At 39.6% G+C, this 26,794-nt stretch overlaps 1 protein-coding gene across 4 annotated transcripts in view; it reads right to left on the reverse strand.

The window, feature by feature from the left end:
• Positions 1–26,794, reverse strand: part of GPD2 (glycerol-3-phosphate dehydrogenase 2) — a 175,762-nt gene that overhangs the window by 78,267 nt on the left and 70,701 nt on the right. For all 4 annotated transcript variants that reach the window (XM_047870770.1, XM_047870767.1, XM_047870768.1 and 1 more), the window contains one exon: positions 5,993–6,164. In XM_047870770.1, coding sequence (XP_047726726.1) covers positions 5,993–6,164 — 172 coding nt within the window. The remainder of the gene's footprint in view (positions 1–5,992; positions 6,165–26,794) is intronic.

Genomic DNA, 26,794 nt, shown 5'->3' on the forward strand with positions numbered 1-26,794 from the left:
TAATACAGTTATGAGGGAATATGTGAGTTGCCTGGTTGCTTCTTCTTTTTACTTTTTTATTATAAAAACCGCCAATGTTCAAAGAGAGGAGGTATAGGGGCGCATGGGTGGCTCAGTCGGTTGAGCGTCCGACTTCGGCTCAGGTCATGATCTCACGGTCCGTGAGTTCAAGCCCCGCGTCGGGCTCTGTGCTGACAGCTCAGAGCCTGGAGCCTGCTTCGGATTCTGTGTCTCCCTCTCTCTCTCTGCCCCTCCCCAACTCATGCTCTGTCTCTCTCTCTCTCTCTCAAAAATAAATAAACATTAAAAAAAAGTTTTTAAAAAAAAGAGAGAGAGAGGAGGTATATCCAAACAATTTAGAGGGATGAAAAGAGAAACTAATATACCAATGGCTTCCTAGTTACACAATCCAGATGTAACCAGTGTTAACTATAAACATGTCCCATCCATACTACCAGAAACTTTGTATGCTTATGAAAGTATACAAGCTATGTATCTTTTTGCTTTAAACACAAATACAATTAACAAACTCATTCTTCACAACTTGTTTTCCAATTTATGATACATATTAGCCATCTTCTCTGTAAATACTTATAAACTTCTTGGATAACTGAATGTACCCAATTTATTAAACCAGACCTCAGGTTTTTGTTGTTATAAATTGCTGTAAGTAAAATTTTAATCAATATGGCATTATGAGTTCAGCTTTGAACTCCTCCTCTTCTCTAAATACAGCAAAAATAATTTCTCTCTATATATTTTTAAAGAATGTGGTTGACTCAAAAATAAACACACTATGGATCAGAAACATAACAGAAACTCAGAGCAGTTAGGCCAAAAGCCCCTGCCTTGCTGGGCTCTGGGTCTAGAAACAGGAAAAGGCCACCCAGATTTCAGTTCCTGAAGGGCAAGAGGAATACAGGTCTCCCTTGCAGGGAGAGGTAAGGAAGCCAGACGAACCAGCTGAATGCTGAGAACTGAAGAAGGGCTTTATCCATTATAAAGAGCGGTGGAGAGGCTTCAGTGACCACTGCCCTGGGCTGTGGACTACCTGCAGGGAGTTATCTGGGAGGCAGGAAGTCGGATGCAGAGAGCATCACCCAAGCCAAAGCACCCCCAGCTGGCTCAGCAGTTGGTCTGCAGGACGTCCAGCATCAGCACAGAGCAGGAGCCTCAACAGGGCCCTGGGAAAAGTCTCTCTGATGGGACTCGAGGGTAGAAACAACTTTATGTATACAGTTTAAGGTGCAGAAACACACAGCGATACCAAAATGATTTAATGTGAAGGAAAGGAAGGGAGGGAAAGAAGCAAAGTTAAAAAATGTAAGTCAAAAGTACAAAATAAATGCACATGGTATCCCAGTAAATGGAACTGAATCAAATTCCACTTTTTTCTCTATGCTTAAATAGATAGACTCTTTCAATGGACTAAATTCACCTGGTTAAAGATAGATTCTAACAGGAATTAAAATTAAAAAACTTAATAAAAAATAAAGGTAGATTCTACCTATTAAGCATTAAAAAAAAAAAAAAAAAATCCAGGGGTGCCTGGCTGGCTCATTCAGAAAAGCATGTGACTCCTGATCTTGGGGTTGTGAGTTAGAGTCCCATTTTGGGTGTAGAGATTATGTAAATAAACCTTAAAAAAAAAAAAAAACTAAAAGAATCCAGATACATGCTGCTTATTATAGGCATACTAGAGCAAAAGGATATGGAAAAGTTCAACACAATATGAAACAAACTCTGTCTCATAGGTTATATTTTCCCAAACTCACATGTGTTCTTTAGATTTTTGCCATAGATAAATTTTAATTTTTATGAAATCAGATTTAGCAAGATTTTCCCAAAGGAAAATGGCCTTTTTGGTGTCCTGCTTAAAAATACCTTCCTTACGGCATTTTTAAAAATATTTACATATACTTTCTTCTAATAGTTTTATGGCATTTTATTGTTAAATCCTTGGCCCACATGGAATATGACAAATAGAATATATATACATATATGTATATGTGTGCATATATATGTATGCGTGTATATACATAAATACATATATATATTTAAATATGTATAAAAATCAGGGGAAATGGATACTCTCACACCACTTATTAAATAACCAATAATGACAGATTTGAAATTCTGCCCTTATCATATTCTAAATTTTATGTATTTAGATCTATTTCTAGGCGCTTGGTTCCACTTATCTCTCTAGCCCTTTGGCAAACTATTTTAATTAAAGTAGCTTTATAATACACTTTAATATCTGATAGATCTCTATCTAATCCTTTATCATTATTCTTTTTTCAGAATTAATCTGGTGAATCTCATAGGCTTATTATTTTTCCAGACAAACTTTAGCCCAGTTTTTCAAGTCCCGCCCCCAACTCCTGTCAAAGAAAATCAGTACATTAATTAAAATTACACTAAATTACCAACAAATTTTAGTAGGAATGTGCAATCTGGTCCAACCAGTAGTGTTCAGGAAACAGCAAACTTCCATAGGTCACAAATCTACTGTCCTAAAATAGGATTTCCTCTTCCCTCGTGGCAGTAGAAGGGGGTAGAAGCAGAAAGGGTGAGGGTGGCCAACGTGTAATTCCCAGAATGCACTGTCTTCCCAGGCCCTGCCTCTTCTGTACTTTCTCTACAATGTACACACTTCCTCCCTTTCACAAACCTTCACTTGTACGGAAAAGTGTTACTGGTGTCTTTCATTAATGTCTGAGAACCTTGCGGCTCTCTATAAGGTTGAGACACTTGTCAAAGCTCACAAAACTAGCAAGTGATGAAGCCAAGAACTCAATCCCACTTCATTCTAATTGCATAACCTGTGTCCTTAATCACAGGGCTATCCTGTGCTAGACGTGCAAGAACCGTAGTGAGAATTCAGGAACTACCAGCCAGATACCATTCGTAAACTAAAAGTAAATACACAGTTCTGAAAAAGAGAACTACAATTAATGTTTCCCTCCAGCAAGAGGCAGCCTTCTCTGGAATTTTAATTAAAAGCCATAAAGGCTAACTTTATAAATTCGATTTTAAACCAGAAATGTACTAGGTGATCCCTGATACATGTAGGTAAAGTCACATAAAAGAACAAAAAGAACTGGGGGAAAAAAAAAAAAAAACTTGAAAAACCCAAAGGAGTGATTCTATTTATCAGATTCTTCTGGTTCCAGCTCTGTCTGGGGGCAGAGGGCCTTCACCTGCCCAGATACTAGACACGGTGTTAAACAGAGAAGTGATTTCTATTGCTCCTAGAGACTGACAGCAGAACGTGACAAGAACTGTGCATATTATGTTTATAAAATCATATTCCCAAATGCAACAACTGAAAATCGATTCCCCAGAAAATGCAGAGGGTAAGAATGCAAATAAATGTTCATTAGGAAGACTTCATGACTTCTTCTCTGCCTTCTATAGTCTTTTATCCATTACCAAAATTGCATTTGGGCACAGTATTTTATCACAAAGCTTGTGCAAACATTTCTATACAAGCCCTTTAACATCCAGTGGTTCCCCAAAACTTTGATGTCCTGAAAAATCTAATTATTACTGGTAACTTTAAAAGATCACAGTAATTTATTTTTGTCAAATGTGACTAAAGATTAATGGATACAATCAGGAATAATTTGGTAAAAACATATCAAATGCAGAGAAAGCAAAATTTGTTGTTAAGTGAAGCATCAAATATAATAAAAGAGCAAATTCCATGAATGAACAGCAACAATGCACAATTCATTAACCAAATGCCCATGATTATTTCACACTTCAGAGGGCTACTGATATGATCAGGAATTGTAGTAAAAGGATAAATACAGATTAACTTCAGTATGTCTATACAGTTTAATTATAAATCCTACCCCCCAACGGCTACCAGCATAATAAAAGAAATACAAACTAAGGTTTCTCCACCTCTTTTATAAGGAATATTCCACAGCTACAAAATTTCATATACATATAATAAGATACTCAATTGTTTTTAAAGACAGTAATTCTTAGCTGCTACTAACTACAAAAATTTAAAATCTGGTCAACGTTCAGGCTCTAGGGATCCTTCTCTTCTCCAAATCATCCTCCTCACCATCATCACCATCATCACCATTACCCACGTCATCTATTAATGCACCAGTTCATGTCCAGATCACTACCGAATATCCTTCCCTGACCAAAGAGAAAATGTTAACTGTTCAGCAAATACTAACAAATCATATGCTCCTGGCGGACAAAACCACAGCGTATGAATCTTTTTATTCTCAGAGCTTGGTCAGTATTTGACTCAAACGGTTTTACTTTAAATAGAAACACAAAATAAAACAACAACAAACAAAAAACTTGAAACCTAAAGAATAATTAACTAGACTATCTTTGGGATGAATTCTTCAGCCATTAAGTACAATGAATACCATACACGTAAGAGTAAATTCCACCAGGTATGAAAGGTAACTAAGTCTAAGATGGCTATGGCAGTAACTTAAGCTGAGAAGAATTATTCCATGTAATAAATTATTACCATCGAGTACGAAACTGCAATAAATATTGAGCCTTACACAGTAACTAAAATAATCCAGACTCAAAATTCCTTGCAGCAGTGCCCAGCCCAATTGGATACATCTAAGGATACCACAAAGAACTTTCTCCAGGAGGACTGGTTCTAAAAGTCTTTTGCCTCCATGTTAATAAGGGCAGCTATAGGGGGTGCCTGGATGGCTCGGTGGGTAGAGCATGCAACTCTTAACCTCAGGTCATGAATTCAATCCCACATTGGATGTGGAGCCTGCTTAAAATAATGATGATGATGATGATGATGGCAGCTATAAGTACTACCTATAATTTATTGAGCTTCTATTTTGTGTGACAAGCACTATTTTAAGGCATCTTCATGATTACACATTTAATGCTCCCAACAATCATTCAAAGAAGGTATTTTTTCCTTATTTGGAAGACAAGGAACCCTCCAGAAATGCAGGAATTTGCCCAAGTAAATGCATGCGTGTAGTCACATCTATAAATACATCTGATAAAGCTGCTGAGCCAGGATATGTGCCCAGATTTCCGTGACCCAAAACTCCACACTAATAATACCCACAGGCAAAAATCAAATTATTTTATTAAATATATCATATGGAACAGCATTGGTGTTCCATACTAAAATTTCACTCTGTATATGTCATGTTTCCATTTTTTTTTTTTTTTTAAAGTTTCTTTATTTAGTGTGAGAGAGAGAGCCTGTGCATGCACACTAGCAGGGGAGGGGCAGAGAGAAGGGGAGAATCCCAAGCGGGCTCCATGCTCTCAGTGCAGGGCCTGACACGGGGCTCGATCTCACCAACCGTGAGATCGTGACCTCAGCCGAAATCAAGAGTCAGATGCTTAACCAATGAATGAGCCACCCAGGCACCCCATGCTTCCATTTTAAAGAACATTTCATCATGTCTTTCCTAATGCTGACTAATAAGATACCTAAGAGAACTACAGGTTAGCAAGTCTTTTCCATCATAAAGTCACATAAACTCGAGTCTCCCAAACTGAAGTCCATATTTCACTGGAAAAAACACTTTTAAGAGATACAAGAATAAGAAGAATTATTTTAATAGATTAACTCATTTTAATAAATCTTTTCTACCCTTCACTGACATACATGTGATTCCGGATGATATACGAATATTTTTATTTCATTAAAATGTATTTACTTTACGTGATTAGAAAGAAATAGCCAGAACATCAAATTAATGAATTCAAAGGAACTTAAAGTCTTCTTTTTAAATAAATTCATTTACGTGTAAAGCACAAGCTATGTTTAATTTTCAAATTGTGCAAGTGCCTATATTCAAAAAATACAAAGGTGCCTCACAAAAGATGGAAAATCAGGAAGTACAGCAGAAATGGGACTTTACTAGCATGCACCGCGTGCCGCAGGCTTGCCTGTAGGGGGGCGAGAGTGGAGGCAGACGAAACCTTTACCTGTAATATACCCATCCACGCTGGGACTCACCTCTGGTGACAGCATCCAGGGCACAGCCACATCCCGTTGCTCCACCTCCGATGACGAGGATATCAAATTCCGCCGTGTTCTGCAAACTCAGTAGCTGAGCTTCTCGGGAGGGAGGCTCCCTGTTAACAGGTTCTGAAACGCACTCTGCTGCTTGCACGTAGGCCAGGTTCACCTGGTGTAAAAGTCCACAGCCCACTGTGAGTTTTTCATGTGCAAAGTCAATGTAATACACCCCACGGTATACTAAAAGAAGAGATTTGTAATGGAGACAAGCAACACCAAAGCAAGACCATAGTCCACAGTCCACGTGGAGTTACAGGACCAACTGCCTTATAGAAAAGTCCTTAAAATCCAGGCGGTATTTTTTTTAAATTTTTTCAACTTTTATTCATTTTTGAGAGACAGAGAGAGACAGAGTGCAAGCGGAGGAGGGGCAGAGAGAGGGGGAATTACAGAACCCAAAGCAGGCTCCAGGCTCTGAGCTGTCAGCACAGAGCCAGATGTGGAGCTCGAACCCACGAACTGTGAGATCATGACCTGAGCGGAAGTCGGACGCTTAACCGACTGAGCCACCCAGGCGCCCCAAGGTGGTATTTTTTTAAATAAGTCCCCGGCATGGAACACCTGATTCCAGACTCAATATCTCAACTGCTTGTTTTGGTTTTATAACTAGCCAAGTTCAACTATTCCCTACACTGTACAACAATTCCCAAATACCTAGTCTAAGATAATTTATAGGAGAACATAAGGAAATGTTTTATCCCGTAGCAATAATTCATTCAGATAACATTTAAAAGTGTTGAAAGGAGGAGGAAAAAAGCACTTTATGCCCTTCTGCAATTTCTTAAAAGTATATGTTCTTTATTCCTGGATTCCTCTGACAAAAATAAATTCTAGAGCTTGGACGTCTATGAGTTTAGGTCACTATAATTAAAAACGAACTGTTTTTAATTAACAGTTTTAATTAAACTTCTGTTTAATAGAAGTTGTTGTCATGTTTAAATAATCAGTTATGGCTGGGGTGCCTGGCTGACTCAGTCGGTTAAGCATCCGACTTCGGCACAGGTCATGATCTTGCGGTCCATGAGTTCAATCCCGCATCGGTCCCTGTGCTGACAGCTCAGAGCCTGGAGCCTGCTTCAGATTCTGTGTCTCCCTCTCTCTCTGCTCCTCCCTGACTTATGCTCTGTCTCTCTCTGTCTCTTAAAAATGAATAAGTGTTAAAAAAAAAAAAATAATAATCAGCTATGGTCAATGGAAATAATATTTTTTAAGGATTTTAGTCAGAGGTTTCCCCTTAAAATGTTTTAATATAAAATTATAGATTGTATATATTTAATATACACTATTTCAATTTTTGAAAGCTTTAACAATAAAATAATTAGTGTCAGCTCTAACCTCCCCGCGAAAGATAATGACCTTCCCTTTTTCTAGTTTTTCTTTCATTAGAATGAACGCTGTTATCCTTAATAAAAAATGATGGTCTTAAAAAAAAAAAAAAAGTTGCTACCAGAAGTTACAGTGAAAAGCCTAGAAAAATAGATAAGTAAAATGTGAATACTAGGTTTGATCACTATAATGAATAGTGCTGGCCAGTGCTGCTGTAACAGTTACTTATCCACAGGTATGTGATTTGTATTTTTCCTTCCTCTAAATCACAGCATCAGTGTGATGCTGGCAATGTCTTCCCGATTCTGCTGAAGGGACCACATACGAAGCTCGGAACCACAAGGCCCGAGCTTGTTCAAGAGAAGGTGATCCTAATTCCACCCAAGATATTGTTCTGATAGACGATTTTTTTAATTCATTTAAATAAAATAAACCAAGCTGTTTCTTTTAAACTTGAATTTAGTTACTGTTGGGCTTAAACTTGAATTTAGTTATTGTCGGGCTGATTGGATTTCTACAAAAATAAATCTAGAAGCCACAGGGTACATTGAAGGAAACCTGGGTCAGAGGGTCCTAGCTCAGGTCTTAGCACTCTTGTGTACCAGTATGTGACTTTCGACACATTATCTCTCTGGGCCTTTGTTTCTTCATTTGTAGAATGGGATAAAACTCCTGTGATGTCTCTAGCTCTGTATCTCTGAGTTGTCCTCAGTCTGAATGGATTAATGATATGAGCGTAGTTGGTAAACTATAAAGTACCACCATAAGGTTGTTGTTATTACTGTCATTAAATAATTTAATCCTTTAATGGCATATAAAAGGGAGCTTTCAAAACATATTTTGCGAAGTATCATGAAAACAAAAGATTATAACCAGGTGTCATAATTTTCAGGCCATAATTCAGATGCAAGTCGCAAAAATCTTACTCTCCTTTATATAACTCCTCCTATTATCTACTAATAGCCATTTCTCCATGTCACATTTCCGTACATTTAAGGTAACTAAAGAAATGTAACCGCTATGGTTCTGTGGGGAACACGATATCTTTCTGTCATGGGCTTTGCCTTCTATCATCAAAGAAGGAGGAGGAAAGACAAGAACAAGAGAAGAGCAAGAAAAAGGAAGAAAGAGAAGAAATATATATATATATATATATATATATATATATATGCACGATATACATATATAAAAGTATGTAGGAAGAACAAATGCCAAAGTAAAGCAAAGAAGCACCAGGCCATAACCATCCTGATGAGGGAGGGAGGGTCTTTCATTTGAGGATTCAACTGGGCCATGGCAGATGGGTAGGACGTGGACATAAGACTGACAAGTAACTAAACTGCCAGAGCATTTTCACACATCAAAAACATCAACAACAACAACAAAAAAAAAATTCCTGACATTTTCTGCTTGGTAAGTTTTATAGAAATACTCGAGAAATAAATTTAAGGACTATATCATGATATAAGTCATTAGAACTTGGTAATACTAAAAGCCCCCTGTTTACTCTGCCAACAAGTCATAACTATGAATATTAAACTCAACTGAATTTCCTCAGCAAGCAAGCCAGCTCTGATGGGCACTCCACCTGTTTTGTGGCCTTTGCGCTCCTCAAACTGCACTGTTGCTCCATTTTGTCCCTTGTCTCATCCTTCCCCCCAGTAGGCTCTATCCTGCCTCACCTTAAAAGTTAAAAAAAAAAAAAAAGTTTCTTACATATGCTTTTACCACCCTAAAAATTCTGGAAAGACCCGTATACCCTTGCTTTTTCTACCGCCTCACCTCCTACTCTCTCAGCCAACTCCTCTATTCATTCTAATCTGCATTTTCACACACATACCACCACCACCAAAGACTGACTCATGTCCACTTTGCTGTGAAATCCAGTGAGCACATTTTATCCCTCGTGTTAGCTGTCACCTCAGCACACAATTTTCTGTTCACTGGGAGACAACGAACTGAACTGAGCTCTCTCTCCAGCCTCTCTCAACCACTCTCTCCTAGTTTCCTCTGGAGGTCCCTGTACTCCCTAACATTAAATACTGATGTTCCCCTTAGGCCTTTCTCTAGAGAATCTCTAGAGAATTTCTTCTGCCTCCATACAGTCATATGACTTCCAATTATACTCCCCTATCCCAGAACCCAGATATCAAACTACCTATCCGGTACCTCCATTTGGATGCCTCACATATATCTCAAGTTTGAACTGATGATTTTATCTCCCCAAACCCTCTTTCCTGTCAGTGTTCATCAGAAGGAACCATTTTGCATCTAGTTGTTTGTGCCACTCTCTTCAGTCCCGTTTTTGATCAATCACTGAGTACTGTCACTTTTGCCTCCTAAAAAAATTCTCAGGCCCAGTCACTTCATCTTCACTTCCACTTGTCTTCTTCTTTTTATTTTTTTAAGTTTTTTTAATGTTTTTATTTATTTTTGACAGAGAGACAGAGCATGAGCAGGGGAGGATCAGAGAGAGAGGGAGACACAGAATCTGAAACAGGTTCCAGGCTCTGAGCTGTCAGCACAGAGCCCGACACGAGGCTCGAACTCACAGACCACGAGATCATGACCTGAGCCGAAGTCGGACGCTCAACCGACTGAGCCACCCAGGTACCCCTTTTTTTTTTTTAATGTTTATTTATTTGTGTGTGTGTGAGAGGGAGAGAGAGAAAGAGAGAGCAAGCAGGCAGCGTCAGAGAGAGAGGGAGACAGAGGGTTTGACAGCAGACAGCTGATGTGGGGCTCGAACTCACGAATCGTGAGATCATGACCTGAGTCAGAGTAGGACAATTAACCGACTGAGCCACCCAGGTGCCCCTTCACTACCACTTTTCAAGTCAAGGTATCTTCCGTTTCCTCTATACTAATATGATATCCTCCCACAGGTCTTCACATATTCACCAAGCCTTCCAAGTCAGTCTCCATACTGCAGCTGGTGTAGTCATTTTAAAGCCCAAATAATGTCATTTCCATGACATTAAAAGCCTTCAAGAGCTTCCAATTTCATTTAGGTTATATGTAAGCAACTTATAGTTTCTAAGATTCTTCACAGTCTTTTAAAGTAGGTTGAACTTAACCAAAAAAAGGAAAAAAGCGGACAATACCAAGTGCAGGTGAATGTACAACATGATTGGAACTCTCTTATATTGCTGGAGGAAATAGAAAATGAGACAGCCATTTTGGGAAACTTGAGTTTCTCATAAAAGTAAACGCACACTTACCATACAACCCAGCAATCCTCTCCTAGGTAATTACTCAAGAGAAATCAAAGTCTGTGTTCACACAAAAACCTGCAGCGAATGCTTACAGTGCCTTTATTCACAACTGGTGAACGGCTAAACAAATTGCGATGTGTCTATGCAATGAGTAATAACTGCCAGTCAAAAGAACAAACTACTGATAGACCTAACAACATTAATCTCAGATGCATTCTGCTGGTTAGGAGTCGGCAGATCATGGTTTTCCACCCAAACGTGTCTGCCATCTGTTTTAATAAACAAAGTTTTACTGGAACCCAGCCACACCCAATCACTCGTGTATAGTCCATGACTACAGTAGCAAAGTAGAGAAGTTGAAACAGAGACAGTATGGCCTGCAGACCTGAAACACTGACTACCTGGGCCTTTACAGGAGAGTCTTCCCATCCCTGTGTAAGTGAAAGAAGTTAGACTCAGAAGTCTACAGCTGACATGATTCCATTTACATGACCTTCTGTAAAAGCAAAAGGATAGGGTCAGAAAATAGTTCAGTGACTGTCAGGGTGTGGGGCTGGTGCAGTGATACACCGACTCCAAAGAGCATGACAGAAGTTTTGAGGCTAGAAATGTCGTGGTTATATGATTCTATGTGCTTGCCAAAACTATTAGAAGTGTATATTATAAAGGGTGAATTATAATGCATAATGTAAGTTATGCCCCAAACAATATCTCAATAAACTTGACCTTCAAAAAAAGTAAGTAGACATGTACATAGCCAACAGACACATGAAAAGATGCTCAACATCACTAACCATCAGGGAAATGTAAATCAAAACCACAATGAGATACCACAATACCTGTCAGAATGCCTAGTATCAAAAAAAGACAAGAAATAACAACTGTTGGCAAGGATGTGGGGGAAGGGAACCCTCATACACTGCTGGTGGGAACGTAAATTAGTGCAGCCACTATGGAAAACAGTAAAGAGATTCCTCAAAATATTAAAAATAGGAATATCACATGATACAGCAATTTCCACTTCTGGGTATCCATCTGAAGAAAATGAAAACATTAATTGAATGGATAAAGGAGATGTATTGCATGTGTGTGTATATATATATGTAATATCATATTACATATATGTTAAATATTTCATTACACATACATATGTAATATGTGTAATATTATATTACATATATTTCATATATGTAATATATACATAATATTCCATTACATACATTATACATTCGATTACATATATATATATATATATATATATATATATATATATAGTACTCAGCCATAGAAAAGACAAAATCTTGCCATTTATGACAAAACAGATGGGCCTTGAGAATATCATAGTAAGAGAAATAAGTCAAAGACTTATGTACTATAGAACATCACTTACATGTGGAATCTAAAAAACAAAACAAAGGAACAAACAAAACAGAAAAACGACTCCTAGATACAGAGAAAAAACTGATGGTTGCCAGAGGGGAGGGGTATAGGAGATATGGGCAAAAAGAGGTGAAGGGGATTAAGAAGTACAATCTTCCAGTTATCAAATAAATAAGACACAGGGATGTAACATACAGCATAGGGAATATAGTCAATATTTTGTAACGACTTTGTATGGTGATGGATGATAACTAGACTTACTGTAGTGACCATTTTGTAATGTATATAAATACTGAATCACTGTTGTACACCTGAAACTGATATCATACTATATGTCAATTATTCTTCAATTAAAGAAAAAGTGAGTATGTATATAGTATTTATGCCAGGCACTATTATAAGCGTTTTGCTTTTTTTCTATTCATTTAATCCTCTATTAACCCTATGAGTTAAGTACTCTTGTGATGGCCATTTTACAGAAGAAGTAACTAGACAAAGAAAAGTTAAGTCATCGGCCCAGGATTAATACAGCTCGTATACAGAAGGGCTGGGAACCAGCCCCCGCAGTGTGCCCACAGACCAAGTTTTATATTGCTACACCACACTGACAGCATATAATGTGAGAAAAAAAAATAAACAGACTTATTAGTTGTAATAGGATGAGATACCACCAGTTGCCAAATGCAGGAAGTTTTTGGTTTTATGGTATGATTTTTTCGTGGATGTGTTCCTGAAGAGTTCTTCCAAAAACATTTTTGTTAAAGATACAGCACTATTGAGGGGAATTTATTTAATTTCTGACACTACATTTAAAGCAACATTTTATTTTTGTTGATTTTTTTTTCCCATAAAAGCTGGGAAGTGTTGCAACTGAGAAGTGAAGCACCAAGTTTATTTCAGAGGCAGTAAACATAGCCTAAGGCCCTACTTGTCATAATTATGACAAGAGAAAGACTCATATGGCTTCACATGGCGTTGAGTCTCAAAAACACATCTGCACTCCACCTTCTCTAGAATATCTGGACTGAGGGGAAATAAAGAAGAGAAAAGCAGCCAGAATAAAACAGCAGTGTAAGTCACAACACCCTTTAAGAACAGAGGTACAGTAAAACCTTGGACTGCAAAGACGTTGTTCTGAGAGTGTTCCACAAGATAAGCAAACATTTCTAATACATTTTTTTTTAAACTTTTTTTTTCAACGTTTATTTATTTTTGGGACAGAGAGAGACAGAGCATGAACGGGGGAGGGGCAGAGAGAGAGGGAGACACAGAATCGGAAGTGTGCTCCAGGCTCTGAGCCATCAGCCCAGAGCCTGATGCGGGGCTCGAACCCACAGACTGTGAGATCGTGACCTGAGCTGAAGTCGGACGCTTAACCGACTGCGCCACCCAGGCGCCCCTCTAATACATTTTTAACTTGATAAGCAAACATTTCTAATACATTTTAACTTGCGATACGAGTAGCACATGCCTCCGAATGTCACATGATCACAACTGAGCCAATGGTTCTTTCTCTCTCTCCCTCTCTCTCTCTCCCCCTCTGTGGGATTGTGGGTGATTGTCTCCCATGCTCAGAGTCTGGGTCTCAGGCTGTGCAATGCTTGGCAGAAATCAGTGATTTTTCAGAACGCTGGAAGGTGCCCACAACTGTCACTAGCATATTTTTTGTCACTTCAAAGCACCTAGCGACAGTCCTTTGCTTTTCCATACACGAGTAGCTTAGGAATGCTTTGCTTCATTCTAGGTCAGGCTGCCTGCAGATATAGACCCTTTCCTTGGCTACCTTATTGCCAGTTACATTAAATACAGTATATGACAAGAGTTTATTAATACCGTTAGTGACATGAAAGTCATCCTACACAATAACCCTCCTCTCTTGTCCCCCTCACACCAGCCAGGAAGGTTTTCAAAGGTAAGTATAGGGTACTGTGTTCATTTTTCTTTATATTTTGTATTTTATTATTTTGTATTAGATTCCAGTACTGTAATCATTTTTACATGAATATTTTTGGGTTGTGCAAATGAATCATCTGAGTTTCCATTATTTCTTATGGGGAAATTCACTTTGATATACAAGTGCTTTGGATTACAAGTGTGTTTACAGAACAAAAACCAAGGTTTTACTGTATTTGTGCTCCACATCTTCCCAGACCAGCTCTTTCGAAGGCAATTTGTTTGAGCAGGAATCTGGAGGATAAGCTCCACTAAAAGACTGACTCAGAGATTCTGGGAGAAATCTCGGAATGGCAACATGCCCTAAGTTATCTGAGAGACCAAAACTCCCACAGGACACCTCAGCCACACCACTTACTCATGCAGTCAATATGTAATAGAGGTCTTCAGAGATTCTATAGAATGGAGGCCAAAACAAAAAGGTAAAGAGGCAATCATAATATTGCTGAACAGGCAGATTTAAGTAGAGAAGAGGCTACAAGAGCCACAGGAGGCATGCCTAATCCAGACCCGAGGTTTTCTGGAAATCATAGCTACATCAAGTCAAGAATGGCTAATGGGCATTAGTTGGATTACAATGCCAGGAAACGAAGTGAGAACGGCACGTGCTAAAACCAGAAGTCATGCTAATGCATTTCTTTGCTCAGCACACTGCTTTCTTAAAAACATGTATTACACATCCAATATTTAAAAGTTCCTGTATTTTATACATAAATGAGGATTTCTGAGATGAAGCTGCCAAAACTGCACAGCAGCTGCTGCCCTCAGGCAGGGATTGTGTGTTCTTATTAGTCCAGGGCCCCCCACTCACTGATTTCATGCTTTTATCTCACCAATCTGGCCCCCGTACACATAGAAGTTTGCCGACCCTGGTCTAAAGATAGGATAGGCCAATAATTTGATTCAAGATCGAATGCCTAATTCAGCCACTGAATCCAGAAGAAAGGAGAGTCCAAGACACAAAACAAACTTCCTTTTGCCCAGTAGAATTCTAACCACAGCTCCCAAACAAAAAATTCTTATCCTAGTGGAACTGGGAAAATATTTAATATTACTCTGATATTGTTATTTCTGATATTTAATCATGATCATCTATGGGGAAGTGGACTTTTTTAAAATTTATAAGCAAATTTTCATCTACACTGTAAAAAGATGAAATTCCTCCAGAATTTTGATAGCAAACACATAGTTTTTGTCAAGAGATTGGCACCTGTGAACAGAGAACTGAAAGTTAAGTTCATCATCTTTGAGAGTTTATATCCCACAGAACAGAACAGGATTCAAAACGCGATCAGTTTTACTATGTCTGTGCACCATTAGACTTGCAAATTAAAAAAAAAAAAAAAAAATCCTAGACATTTGCAACTTCAGGTGAGACCGAAAACAAGATCTAATAATTAGTGTCTATTTCTGAAAGAAGTGCATATTCAAAGACCACACGCAATTAACAACCAGGCTGTCCTGTAATCACGTGCAGTAATAATTGGAGTATAAAGTAGGGTTTCATGCAAATCACTTTATACGGCAACTATCTCTCTCTCTCCCCCCCGTATCGTGTGATTCAATCACATCTTGGTAACGGAACTGTTAGAGTTAAGGGAAACTGCCTGGCCTTTTGTTGTCACTGAAAAAGACCAACAATATTTGTATTTTCCTGGAAAGGAAACACAACCTGCATCTCCTTACGGGGAATCATAACATGTTTTAATGGCCTTCACCTCCTGATTCACTTTGGGACTGCGAACAGTGATGTCTTTTCTTGTACTTACATGACAGTGAGCAGCATTTCTCACTGTGAGCATACTCAGTGAGGGACTCATGATTACTCTGTGGGAACAGTTGCTAATGGGTAGACTGTCCTCTCCACTGGGGACCAGAGAAGAAAAAACAAGTCCTTCCTTCTGGGGATGGCTGAGATGGGAGTGGTAGTGCACCTGCAAGGTGTTACCCCGCCTTTAAGTGGCTGCCATTCATTTGAGATATCACAGAGAAGCTCTCTGAACAGCTCATGATATATCCAAACTATTAAATTGCAAAACTTTTTCTTAAGTTTATTTTTATTTATTTTGAGAGAGAGAGAGAGAGAGAGAGAGAGCGAGCGAGCGCAAATGGGGAAGGGGCAGAGAGAGAGTGAGCCCGAATCCCTAGTAGGCTCAGCACTATCAGCACACAGCCCAACAGGGGGCTCAAACTCAGGAACCGTGAGATCACGACCTGAGCCAAAATCAAATCGGACGCTTCACTGACTGAGCCACCCAGGCACCTCAAGCTGTATAACTTTTTTACAGCTGAAAAAGCGGGAAAACCCTTTGGCTCTGTCTGAATCTACTTCAGGTAAACTCACATCATAACTGATTACATGATCTGAGGTTTTGGGGGGATATGTGTTACTGGTTTTCAAATAAATATTTCAGAAAAAATGTATTTGAAGTTGTCTCAACTTGATACTGCTCTTCAATTCTAACAGCTGTGCTAAGAACCAGAGGATTTGGAGAGAAAGCCTGGGCTCAGGCTGGACAGAGGGGGAAGAGCCAGTCCTGGGGTCTGCCCGGCTGCTACCGGTCCTCACACTCTAATGAGCTAGCTTCTACAGGTCTAACAATTAACACAGAACAGAGGCATCCTTTGACCACTAAGGAAAGTGAGGTTAGTTATTCCTTGTGCAGGTAACGGAGAGAATCAGAATTTGATCCCAGGTTTGACTCCATATTCCATGACCTCAGCTGTGCTAGGCTCTCTTTGTACGTGTAGCTTATCTGGGTCCCTTGATCCACCAGCCTCTTGGGCACCATAGAGCAGGGAGCCATCAATGACCATCAGTGAAATCAGAAGTCTTAGAGAGTCTGCCTAGCCCGTGGCCAGCTGCACTGGGCAGTCAAGTTGACATCCAGGGTTCCATGAAATAGCACTTTTTCTTAAAAAGCTCCCCAACACATACATCTGGAAGTGGACAGGGGGTTCATCCTTCCCCAATCCCTCTCAGGTGAATCAAACTCTGACCCAATGAGACAAATGATCATTTCTCAGCTTTACAACCCAGATGGCCCTCAGCTACATTTTACCTTGATGTTCAAAATAGTTCTGGGTCAAATTTGTGATGCACACTTTCCATTTCTCTTGTGGATTAGTTCTTCAAATATACACTTTTTTATAACATTTCTAGTTTCTACTCACAAGCATATAATTAGATCTAAGAATGTCTTTGTTGAAAAACCACAAATTGCAAAATAAGGGAAGCGAGTAAAATCAACGTCGCCGATTTTCTTCTTAATCTGCCCAAACTCTACCTAGAGGAAGCTGTCCTAACACAAACATAATTTAACTATTAAGCTAGAATATAGGGAGAAGGAAAGGGAGTGAAGGGACTCTCCCCAAAGCATTTATAGAAAGTTTCCTCAGTTCCACAATATCCTAAAAAGTTTCTTAAAGAGGCCTCAAAATGAATAAATAGTTGAAAATGAAATGCAAAGTCAAATCAGAATGAATGTCAATGTTGCTCAGTTAGCAACAGCCTAGAAGCTCACCAGCTGTCAACGCTAATCATAGCTCAGTCGTTGACTCACTGTGTGACCTCTAGCAGTACAGTTAACCTCGCTGATTTTGTATGCCAGCAATAAAATAGCATTGCAAACTCCTCGAAGGCCTGATGTGAGTTATAACTCAGAGATATTGCCATGGCCCCGTGTTGAGAGCTAAGTGTTAAATAAAAACCAAAATTATAAGGAAGATGATAGGATGCTCTTCAAAGAACATTTCCAGCTCTGTCTGCATAATTTTAGTGCTCTGATGAAACATGCCTCTGAAGAAACGGTTAACCATATAGAGGAGGTAAGAATAGTTCAAACTGGCCTTATGGAAGATACAGTGTACTCATAGTCCTCATCACGCTTTAGCTATCAGAGGCAACCCCAACACATTTCATTGTGTTTCTAGGAGAAAAACAGTTCTTCCAGGAATCTATACACAGAGTTCTCAATAAGAGAAGCAAGTGAACGGTAGAGTCTTTGGCCTATACTCTAACAATAAAACTCTCATCAGAAGAAATGCAGCTTGCTTGTCAATCAAATTAGAAGCTAAAGTCAGGACACAGATGTAATGGCTAGATGCTTAAAACTTTTTCTCTTCCTCCAGAGAACACTGCTGGATTGCATTTCCCTCCCACCCTCCCTTAGCATTGGGTGGAAATGATCCAGTGGGTCAAAAAGTACTATAATATGCCAGAGCCACATAGATCTCTGAATGATTGCCACAAGCAGGTCCCCCATCTGTCTTCACTGAACTGTACTATGAGGAAGAAATAAACCCTCATGGTGATAACCCAGTGAGCTCCGGCAGTTGTTTATTACATCATTAGCTTGCTCAAATTAATACACAACTATGAGATATGTTTAGCATTACAACCCAAGATTCACAACTCACCTACCCTGCATACAGTCTATACATAGTTCAGAATACTCCCCTCGTGGATAAAGACCCATCGTTTACAGAAAAATAAGTCCGTACATATAAAGCTCGAAGGACAATCAACTGATGAATGGATAAAGAAGATGTGGTGTATATATACAATGGAATACTACTTGGCAATGAGAAAGAATGAAATCATGCCATTTGTAGCAACGTGGATGGAACCGGAGGGTATTATGCTGAGTGAAATAACTCAATCAGAGAAAGACAGATACCATATGTTTTCACTCATATGTGGATCCTGAGAAACTTAACGGAAGACCATGGGGGAAGGGAAGGGGAAAAAACAGTTACAAACAGAGAGGGTGGGAGGCAAATGATAAGAGACTCTTAAATACAGAGAACAAACTGAGGGTGGATGGAGGGGTCGGGCAGAGAGGAAAATGAGTGATGGGCATTGAGGGGGGCACTTGTTGGGATGAGGACTGGGTGTTGTATGTAAGCAGTGAATCACGGGAATCTACCCCCAAAACCAAGAGCACACTGCATACACTGTATGTTAGTCACTTTGACAATGAATCATATTTTAAAACAATAAAAGAAAAAATGAAGCTGGAAGGACAGATCATCAAACACAAGCCCCACTAAGCCACAGTGCAAAGACATTTCTACCTTTATGTTTGATATAATGCTGAAGCCACAGCTCTTTAAGCAGGCAGATGGGACCAAGGAGCCTGTTACTTAACCACTAACCCATTCTCCTCCTTAATATGCATTTTTCATTCGGTATCTAACACTATCGTTCCCCACCTAAACATTAAAGTCAACAAAAATGAAGACTGTTTAAAGAACAGTTGCCATTACAGAACTCCGTAAGATCTTTTTAAGAAAAAGGCTGTTTATGAACCCATGAAAATGCCTCTGGAGATGGTTATTAGAACAAACAAGTCTTGTAGCTAGAATTGACTAAGTTAAGATCAATCTGGTAAGCATATAGCAAACGTGTCATGTAATAATTTCAGCTACATCAGTGCTCAGGAAGATTATACTGATTTCAAAGCCACAGATACTCTTTAGCTTAGGAACCAGAAGAATATTTATAACTGAGGTTAGATTCTTAAAGATATTAAGCATGCTCAAAAAGTAAATAAACTGTTACATCCAAAGATGCTACTGAAAAGTAATGTGAGTGGAATTTTTTATAATTCAAAATTTCTTAGCTGACATCACATCTTAAGTACTGTGCTTATGATTTTAAATTTTATCTGTGTGTTTGTTTATTTTATAGGCTTTATTCTGTACAGCAGTTTTAGAATTACAACAAAATTGAGAAAAAGATCCAAGGGTTTTCCATATACCTTCTGCCCTCATACATACTTTGCCTTTATCAACAACATTCACCAGAATGGTGCTTGCTTTTTTTTTTTTTTTTTTTTCCAAGAATAAACTTACATTGACACATTAGAATCATCCGAAGTTGACAGTTTACTTAAGAGTTCACTCTTGGGGTGCCTGAGTGCTCAGGTCATGATCTTATGGTTTGTGATTTTGAGCTCCACATAGGGTTCTCAGTTGTCAGCACAGAGCCTGCTTTGGATCCTCTGTCCCCCTCTCTGTCTCTGCCCCTCCCCTGCTCATTCTCTCTCTCTCCCTCTCTCTCTCTCTCTGTCTCAAAAAAAAAAAAAAAAAAAAAAAAAAAAATTTAAAAACTAAAAAAAAAAAAAAAAAAAAGGAGTTCACCCTTAATGTTGTACATTTTATGGGGTTGTACAAATACATGATAACACATATCCATCATTATAATATACCGAGTAGTTTCACTGTCCTAAAAATCCTCTGTGTTCTGCCTATTCATCTTCCCCACACACCCTGGGGGCAATCCCTGATCTTTTAACTGACTCCAATAGTTTTGGAGACTCCATAGTGGAGCTCTTCCATTATCATTCTTTCTTCCATGTCTCTTTGTGGCACAATAGTTCATTTCTTTTTAGTATTGAATAATAGTCCATTGTCTGGATGCACCACAGTTTGTTTATCTGGATCTTCACCTACTAAAGGACATCTTGCTTGCTCCCAAGTCTTAGTAATTATGAATAAAGCTGTTAGACACACTCCTGTGCAGGTTTTTGTGTGAACATACTTTCCAAGTCTTTTGGGAAAATATCAATGACAGTGATTGCTGGATCATACGGGAAGAATATGTTTTGTTTTGTAAGAAACTGCCAAACTGTCCTCCAAAATAGCTGTACCATTTTGTATTCTCACCAGCAATAGATGAGGCTACCTACTGCTCTACATCCTTCACCAGCATTTGCTTATGATTTTTATTTCTCTTCAACAGATATTCATCTGAACTTCATGTTTCTCTACCCTCTACCAGCTTCTCTCTCCAGCAGTTAATAGAAGCCACATTAAGCCAAACAAAAGCTCAGCTATGTAAATAAATCTAGTGTTACAGCATTCTTGCTATGCCTAATAGGGCTAGATCTGTTTCATATGTTCATATCCTATATCAGGGGAAGGGAAAGTACTAGACAGATACTAAAGACCTGCTTTGTGACAGGTATCATGATCACTGGCTTGTATACACTGACTTAGTGCTTGGCAGGGGGGAAAAAGAAAACCTAGGATTAAATGACATTAACCTACTTTATGAAGAAACAGGAGTTCTGAAAACTTGCATAAACTGTGCACATGAACAGGCTCACCAAAACCCCTCCACACTTGTGTAACAGACAAATTCAGGAAGCTAAATATCTGTTCAATCAGGGGGTCCATTAAAATAAGTCCCAACGTTGGTCTTGCTTTCACTAGAGATGATCATTCTATTTTTACTCCTTCTCCAATCCCATCTTTTATATTTGGAGTGGCTGGTATATAAGTCAAAAGGCTCTGCTTTATTAGAATCTCTTACAAATAATGTATCGAGAAGAGACCGAAATTACGAATTAAAAAAATGTGCTCAAAATTCCTATGGATTTTAACTGTTCATACATCACTTTGCCTCTCATTAGCGCATGTATTTTTCCTTCTGAGTTTTGATGATACTAACAATGGAGGTAATATAGTTTTACCTGTAATTCAACTCACATAACCCATCGCCACAATCATTTCTTCATGTTCCCTTAATTCATGCACATAGCAGAGTGAATTCTAGTATTTTGTAAGCCATTCACAAGTATAGTAAATTACTAACTCCTACAAAGTGAGAGGCTATTTTGCAAAGCATAAAGATCCTGTCAATAATTACTAGTACTACATCAATGACTTTGGAAAATAATAAGCCTAATTACATTCCACTTCAAGCTAAAATGATACAAGAGAATCGTCCCTCCGCCCCCCTCCCAAAATGGACCTTGTTAAAAATATTGTTTTTCATATGTTTCACCATAGAATTCCAAAAAATAGCATTGCACTATGTAAAATTAATTTATCAAAAATGCTATAGTCACATAACTTTTTAGAAACATATCAGCCATATAAATCAAGCCTGTCATAACTCATAAAAGCCTAAGGGGAAAAAAAAAAAAGAGAAGAAACAGCAGGAACTTCAAGGAATTTGTTCCTTACAACAGAAAACAGAAAAAGAGTTTAAGTCGGGGCGCCTGGGTGGCACAGTCGGTTGAGCGTCCGACTTCAGCCAGGTCACGATCTCGCGGTCCGGGAGTTCCAGCCCCGCGTCAGGCTCTGGGCTGATGGCTCAGAGCCTGGAGCCTGTTTCCGATTCTGTGTCTCCCTCTCTCTCTGCCCCTCCCCCGTTCATGCTCTGTCTCTCTCTGTCCCAAAAATAAATAAACGTTGAAAAAAAAAATTAAAAAAAAAAAAAAAAGAAAAAGAGTTTAAGTCAATAACTGGGATTGTCCACCTGGTTATTGGTTCATTGTCAGATCAGGAAGCAAGGCAAAGAGAAAACAGAAGGTATTTGTACACCTGCTTTCTAGCCATTCGCTTACAACCTCAGAGGAAGGACACACCATTGCTGCAGATCTCAGAAGTCTTAACAAGGTAGCCCTGAATGCAAGGATCACCAGTAACAGGAACACCGTTCTTGCTGCTTACAGCCACACTTCATATTCGTATCACCCGGGAATCCAATACTAGCTCACACTTTTTGAAAGCCTACTATGTTCCAGAAACTCTTTCAGGCTTTATTGCTCTTCAACAATCTTGGGAGGAAAGAACCTTTGTTCTCCCTATTTTACAGACAAAGTTAAATGAGGTCCAGAGAACTTAAGAAAACTGTCCATAGTCTCTTAGCTTTTCAGTAGAGCTAAGTGTTGGATACAGGCAATCTTTGTCAAGATCGTACTCTCGTCCCGTATGTTATATCGCTCACGAATGGAAGGAAATAAAATCAACGAGAATCTCTATGTTCCCTGATTCCAATACAATCATTCCTCAAACTGAAAAGAGACCTTGATTTCCATACCCTGAAGCCCATTCCCTGCCTATGCAAGGTACAGGAAAAAAAAAAAAAAAAAGAAAGAAAAAAAAGAAAACTTTCGCATCCGGGCTTTGAGAAAGCTCTCAGTGGTTTTCAGGCCTCACCTCAGAGCTGGCTCACAAAGCCCACTACACCTTCAGAGTGGGTAATGGAAGGAACAAACTGAGTATGTATTACGTGAGAGGGCCCAGACCTAAATAGACCTCAGACCTAAATAGATCTTTGTTACATCAACCACACCACTGGGGTTAGAAAGAAGCCCACACCATCACACCAGTGTTTCCAGTTAGACCTAGAAGGTATGAAATAAACGTTGAGTTTAAAAAAAAAAAAAGTTTCAAAAATTCCTTTGGTCTATAATGAAAGGCAAAAGCCTGGGGCAACCCTCAGTCAAATCTTTGCACACCTACCCTGTTTTTGCCCCATTCTCCCCGGCCACCCGCCTTCTTCCCACCTCCCTGAGGAACCCTCATATGCAGCCCCAACTTTAACACTCTCTACTTCCGCTCCTCGCTACAGTTTACTGGCTCTGAAAGTACCCAAGGCCTTCTCTCCTAATTTCAACTCCCCTCTCCATCCATTCTGGTCTCCCATTGGCTTGAAATTAGAAAAGGAGACTCACCCATGAAGTAACACTTTCCCTTCACTAGAGATAAAGGAATCACTAGAAGAGCATCCTGTCCCCAGAGGAAGACTGGATGTCTTCCAAGTCCCTTCCAATCAAAAGTTTATTATTAAACAGACCTCTAGTAAATAGTGAATGGTAAATAACTTGCTCTCAAAACTCAGCACACCACTGCAGAGGTGCTTGCTTGCCGCACCCTGGTGGGGATTCAAGTGGTAAGAGATTTAGACCCACTCCTCAGCCTCCTGGTCCTTGGAATATAGCTGGTCTGGGGAGAGGAAAACCAAGACTTTGTGGAAACTTAATCACCTATTTGTGGATGAGGAAATAAAAGGAGGAAAATGAAACGAATAGGAAGCCTCTCCAAGACCACTCAAAAAAACCCTACATGCGTAACTGAAGCGAGCCTGAAAAGTGGATGCCATTTGTGGCCACAAAACTCCTTTCCTGCAGGGATACATGGTCAAAAAATGTCAACCACCGTTCATCCCTTTTCCCCCCTCAGCTTCCTCACTGGAATAGGAAAATTTAGGTTGCTCCACCTTCAAAAGAAAATAATAATAATAATAATAATAATATAATAATAATAATTAATGATATCTCCTTAAGTCATGATATTCATCCCTTCTAACTCTGACCTATTTATCTCACAAGGAAAAAAGTCTCTAGGTTTCCCTTGGGTCAACAATGGATACACCTGATCACTGAAAAACAAAATATAAATTTTCACAATATGCTCATATAAGGGAAAGCCATACTATGAAGTGAGACCAAACAATCATTACTATCACCTCTAACCCTCAACTTGCCTCCAGAAATGCCAGAGTCTCCTAAAGGTCTCTATCTCCTCACCTACAATAGCTTTTATTCAAGTAAGTGGCTAAAAGGTAAGTGAACAAGATCTTATTTGATTTCATAGTGTTTTCTGTTTAATAAAAAAAACCCAAAAACTGAATGTATAAGAGCTTTCCTTCTATTATCCCCCTCGCAAATACAAGGTATTTAACTGTAGAATTGATTTCAAAGGCTTTGTGTGAGCTGGCCTGGCACGTAAACACTTAGACACAGCACTGTCTTAGTCAAATGTGCTTTAACAATTGACCAACTTTTACAATCAACCCGTTTGTTTTCAGAACGGGTATTTAAGGTAGGAAGCTTCGTGCTCCAGCTATCAAATGAGCACCGGTTAGGAGTCAGAGGAGACACAACAGTAGGTGCGGGAATGCCAGCAAAATGTGCCTGGACTTGAACTCGACAGATGGCTTTCTTATACTTCAGTATCTTGTACTTTCAACACCAACTTATTCTTAAAGGAGAACAATTTATCAGTTAGAATCATCTTAGAAGACTGAAAAAAATATAAAAACACAAGCCCATACTTTAAGCATTTTATTGCTCTGCGGAAAAATGGAGCATTTTTAAGGAGACAGCTTCTACACAATGTAGCCAAATAATGGGTATTAAGTGGCAGATTTTTTCTTGACCATTGAAAAGCCTCCAGAATGGCTCTGATTGGCAGATATTTTCTGAGAAAGGACAGCTGAGGCCCCTGGTCATTTTATGTCAGTGGCTCAAATGAGTTGTCTCCCCCCCCCCCCCTCCCCTCTCTCTCTCTCTCTTTTTTTTTTTTCCTAATCCCTAGGGCTACATACCAACCTGCTACCCAAAAATATGCTCATGGTAGTGGCTTTAAGGGACAAGAATCACCACAAAAGAATGCACATGCTTGGGTGAAAGTCTCATGCAACTCATTGATTGAATATGCCCATGGTGATTCTTCTCAAAAGAACTTGTCAGATTAAAATTATAAATGACTTGAAACCGCTGGTATCTGTTTCATTTCGCTATTAGGGTGGTCAGGATGTCTAACTTAGGAAGGAGAAAATGGCAAAATGACCCAGAAATCAAAAGACCCTTGTTTTGCCTTGATTTTACTGACTAAAATTCACTCCTACCTGGATTGATTAGAGGCAGTATCGACTGTTCACTCTGTGAGATTAAGAAAAAGCAAACAAACAGGGGCACCTGGGTGGCTCAGTCGGTTAGGCGTCTGACTTCAACTCAGGTCATGATCTTGTGGCTTGTGAGTTCGAGCCCCGCTTTGGGCTCTGTGCTGACAGCTCAGAGCCTGGAGCCTGCTTCGGATTCTGTGTCTCCCTCCCTCTGTGCCGTTACCCCACTCGTACTCTGTCTCTTTCTCTCTCTCAAAAGTAAATAAACATTAAAAAATTTAAAAAAAAAGAAAAAGCAAACAAACAAAACATATGAGACAGTATTACCCAAGCACAAAGTTAAGTTATAAACTCTGAAGTAGAACATGCTCGCTGTGGGTTACAGAGATAAATCATGTACAAATTTGGCAACATTATATTAGATATTGTGACCTCTGGTGCTGGCATTTGCCAGTGTCATTTCCGATGGCCCTGGTAAAGATGGCAGAAGTAACCCAATCCATTAAAGCCCATGTCCCAAACAGAACTGCACTTCTGAAACAGCTTCAGCAGAAGCAGCATCTTTTCACACTTATTTTTAAGCAACCGAGGCAACTGAGCCTTCATGAGGGCAGCCACCACAGCCTTAGCGTTGAGACTGCGTAGGTCACAGCATTGAGACTGGCCAGTGCCCACAAAGACGATGGCTTTGCTTGTGACGTAGGTCATAGAAATAGCAGCTCCCACCTTTTCATCAATGGTATCAAATTTGGTAAGGACGATGCCATCAATGAGCCGAGGCGTTTGAGCCATAGAATGGTCAGCCAAGGCTCTGTTGAATTTGCCCAGCTGGTCCACGGCCTCATTGCCTACTAAGGCCTCCCCCACAAACAGCACCAAGTCGGGTGTGTTGACAGTAATGAGCTTAGCCAGGGCAGTCATCCGAGGGGCATTCCTTGCATGCAAGAAATAGTGCATCGGGGGCACCTGGGTAGCTCAGTCAGTTAAGCATCTGACTCTTGGTTTCAGCTCAGGTCACGGTCTCACGGTTTCGTAAGTTCAAGCCCCACATCTGGCTCTGCGCCGGCAGCGTGGAGCCTGCTTTGGAATCCTCTCTCTCTCTCTCCCTCTTTCTACCCCTCCCCCACTCATGCTGCCTCTGTCTCCCTCAAAATAAATAAATAAACTTTAAAGAAGTAAAAAAAAAAATGGGGCGCCTGGGTGGCGCAGTCGGTTAAGCGTCCGACTTCAGCCAGGTCACGATCTCGCGGTCCGTGAGTTCAAGCCCCGCGTCAGGCTCTGGGCTGATGGCTCAGAGCCTGGAGCCTGTTTCCGATTCTGTGTCTCCCTCTCTCTCTGTCCCTCCCCCGTTCATGCTCTGTCTCTCTCTGTCCCAAAAATAAATAAACGTAGAAGAAGTAAAAAAAAAAAAAAAAAACTAAAGAAATAGCGCATCAGGCG

The sequence above is a fragment of the Prionailurus viverrinus genome, chromosome C1, assembly GCF_022837055.1.
Source record: "Prionailurus viverrinus isolate Anna chromosome C1, UM_Priviv_1.0, whole genome shotgun sequence".
Lineage (NCBI taxonomy): Eukaryota > Metazoa > Chordata > Mammalia > Carnivora > Felidae > Prionailurus > Prionailurus viverrinus.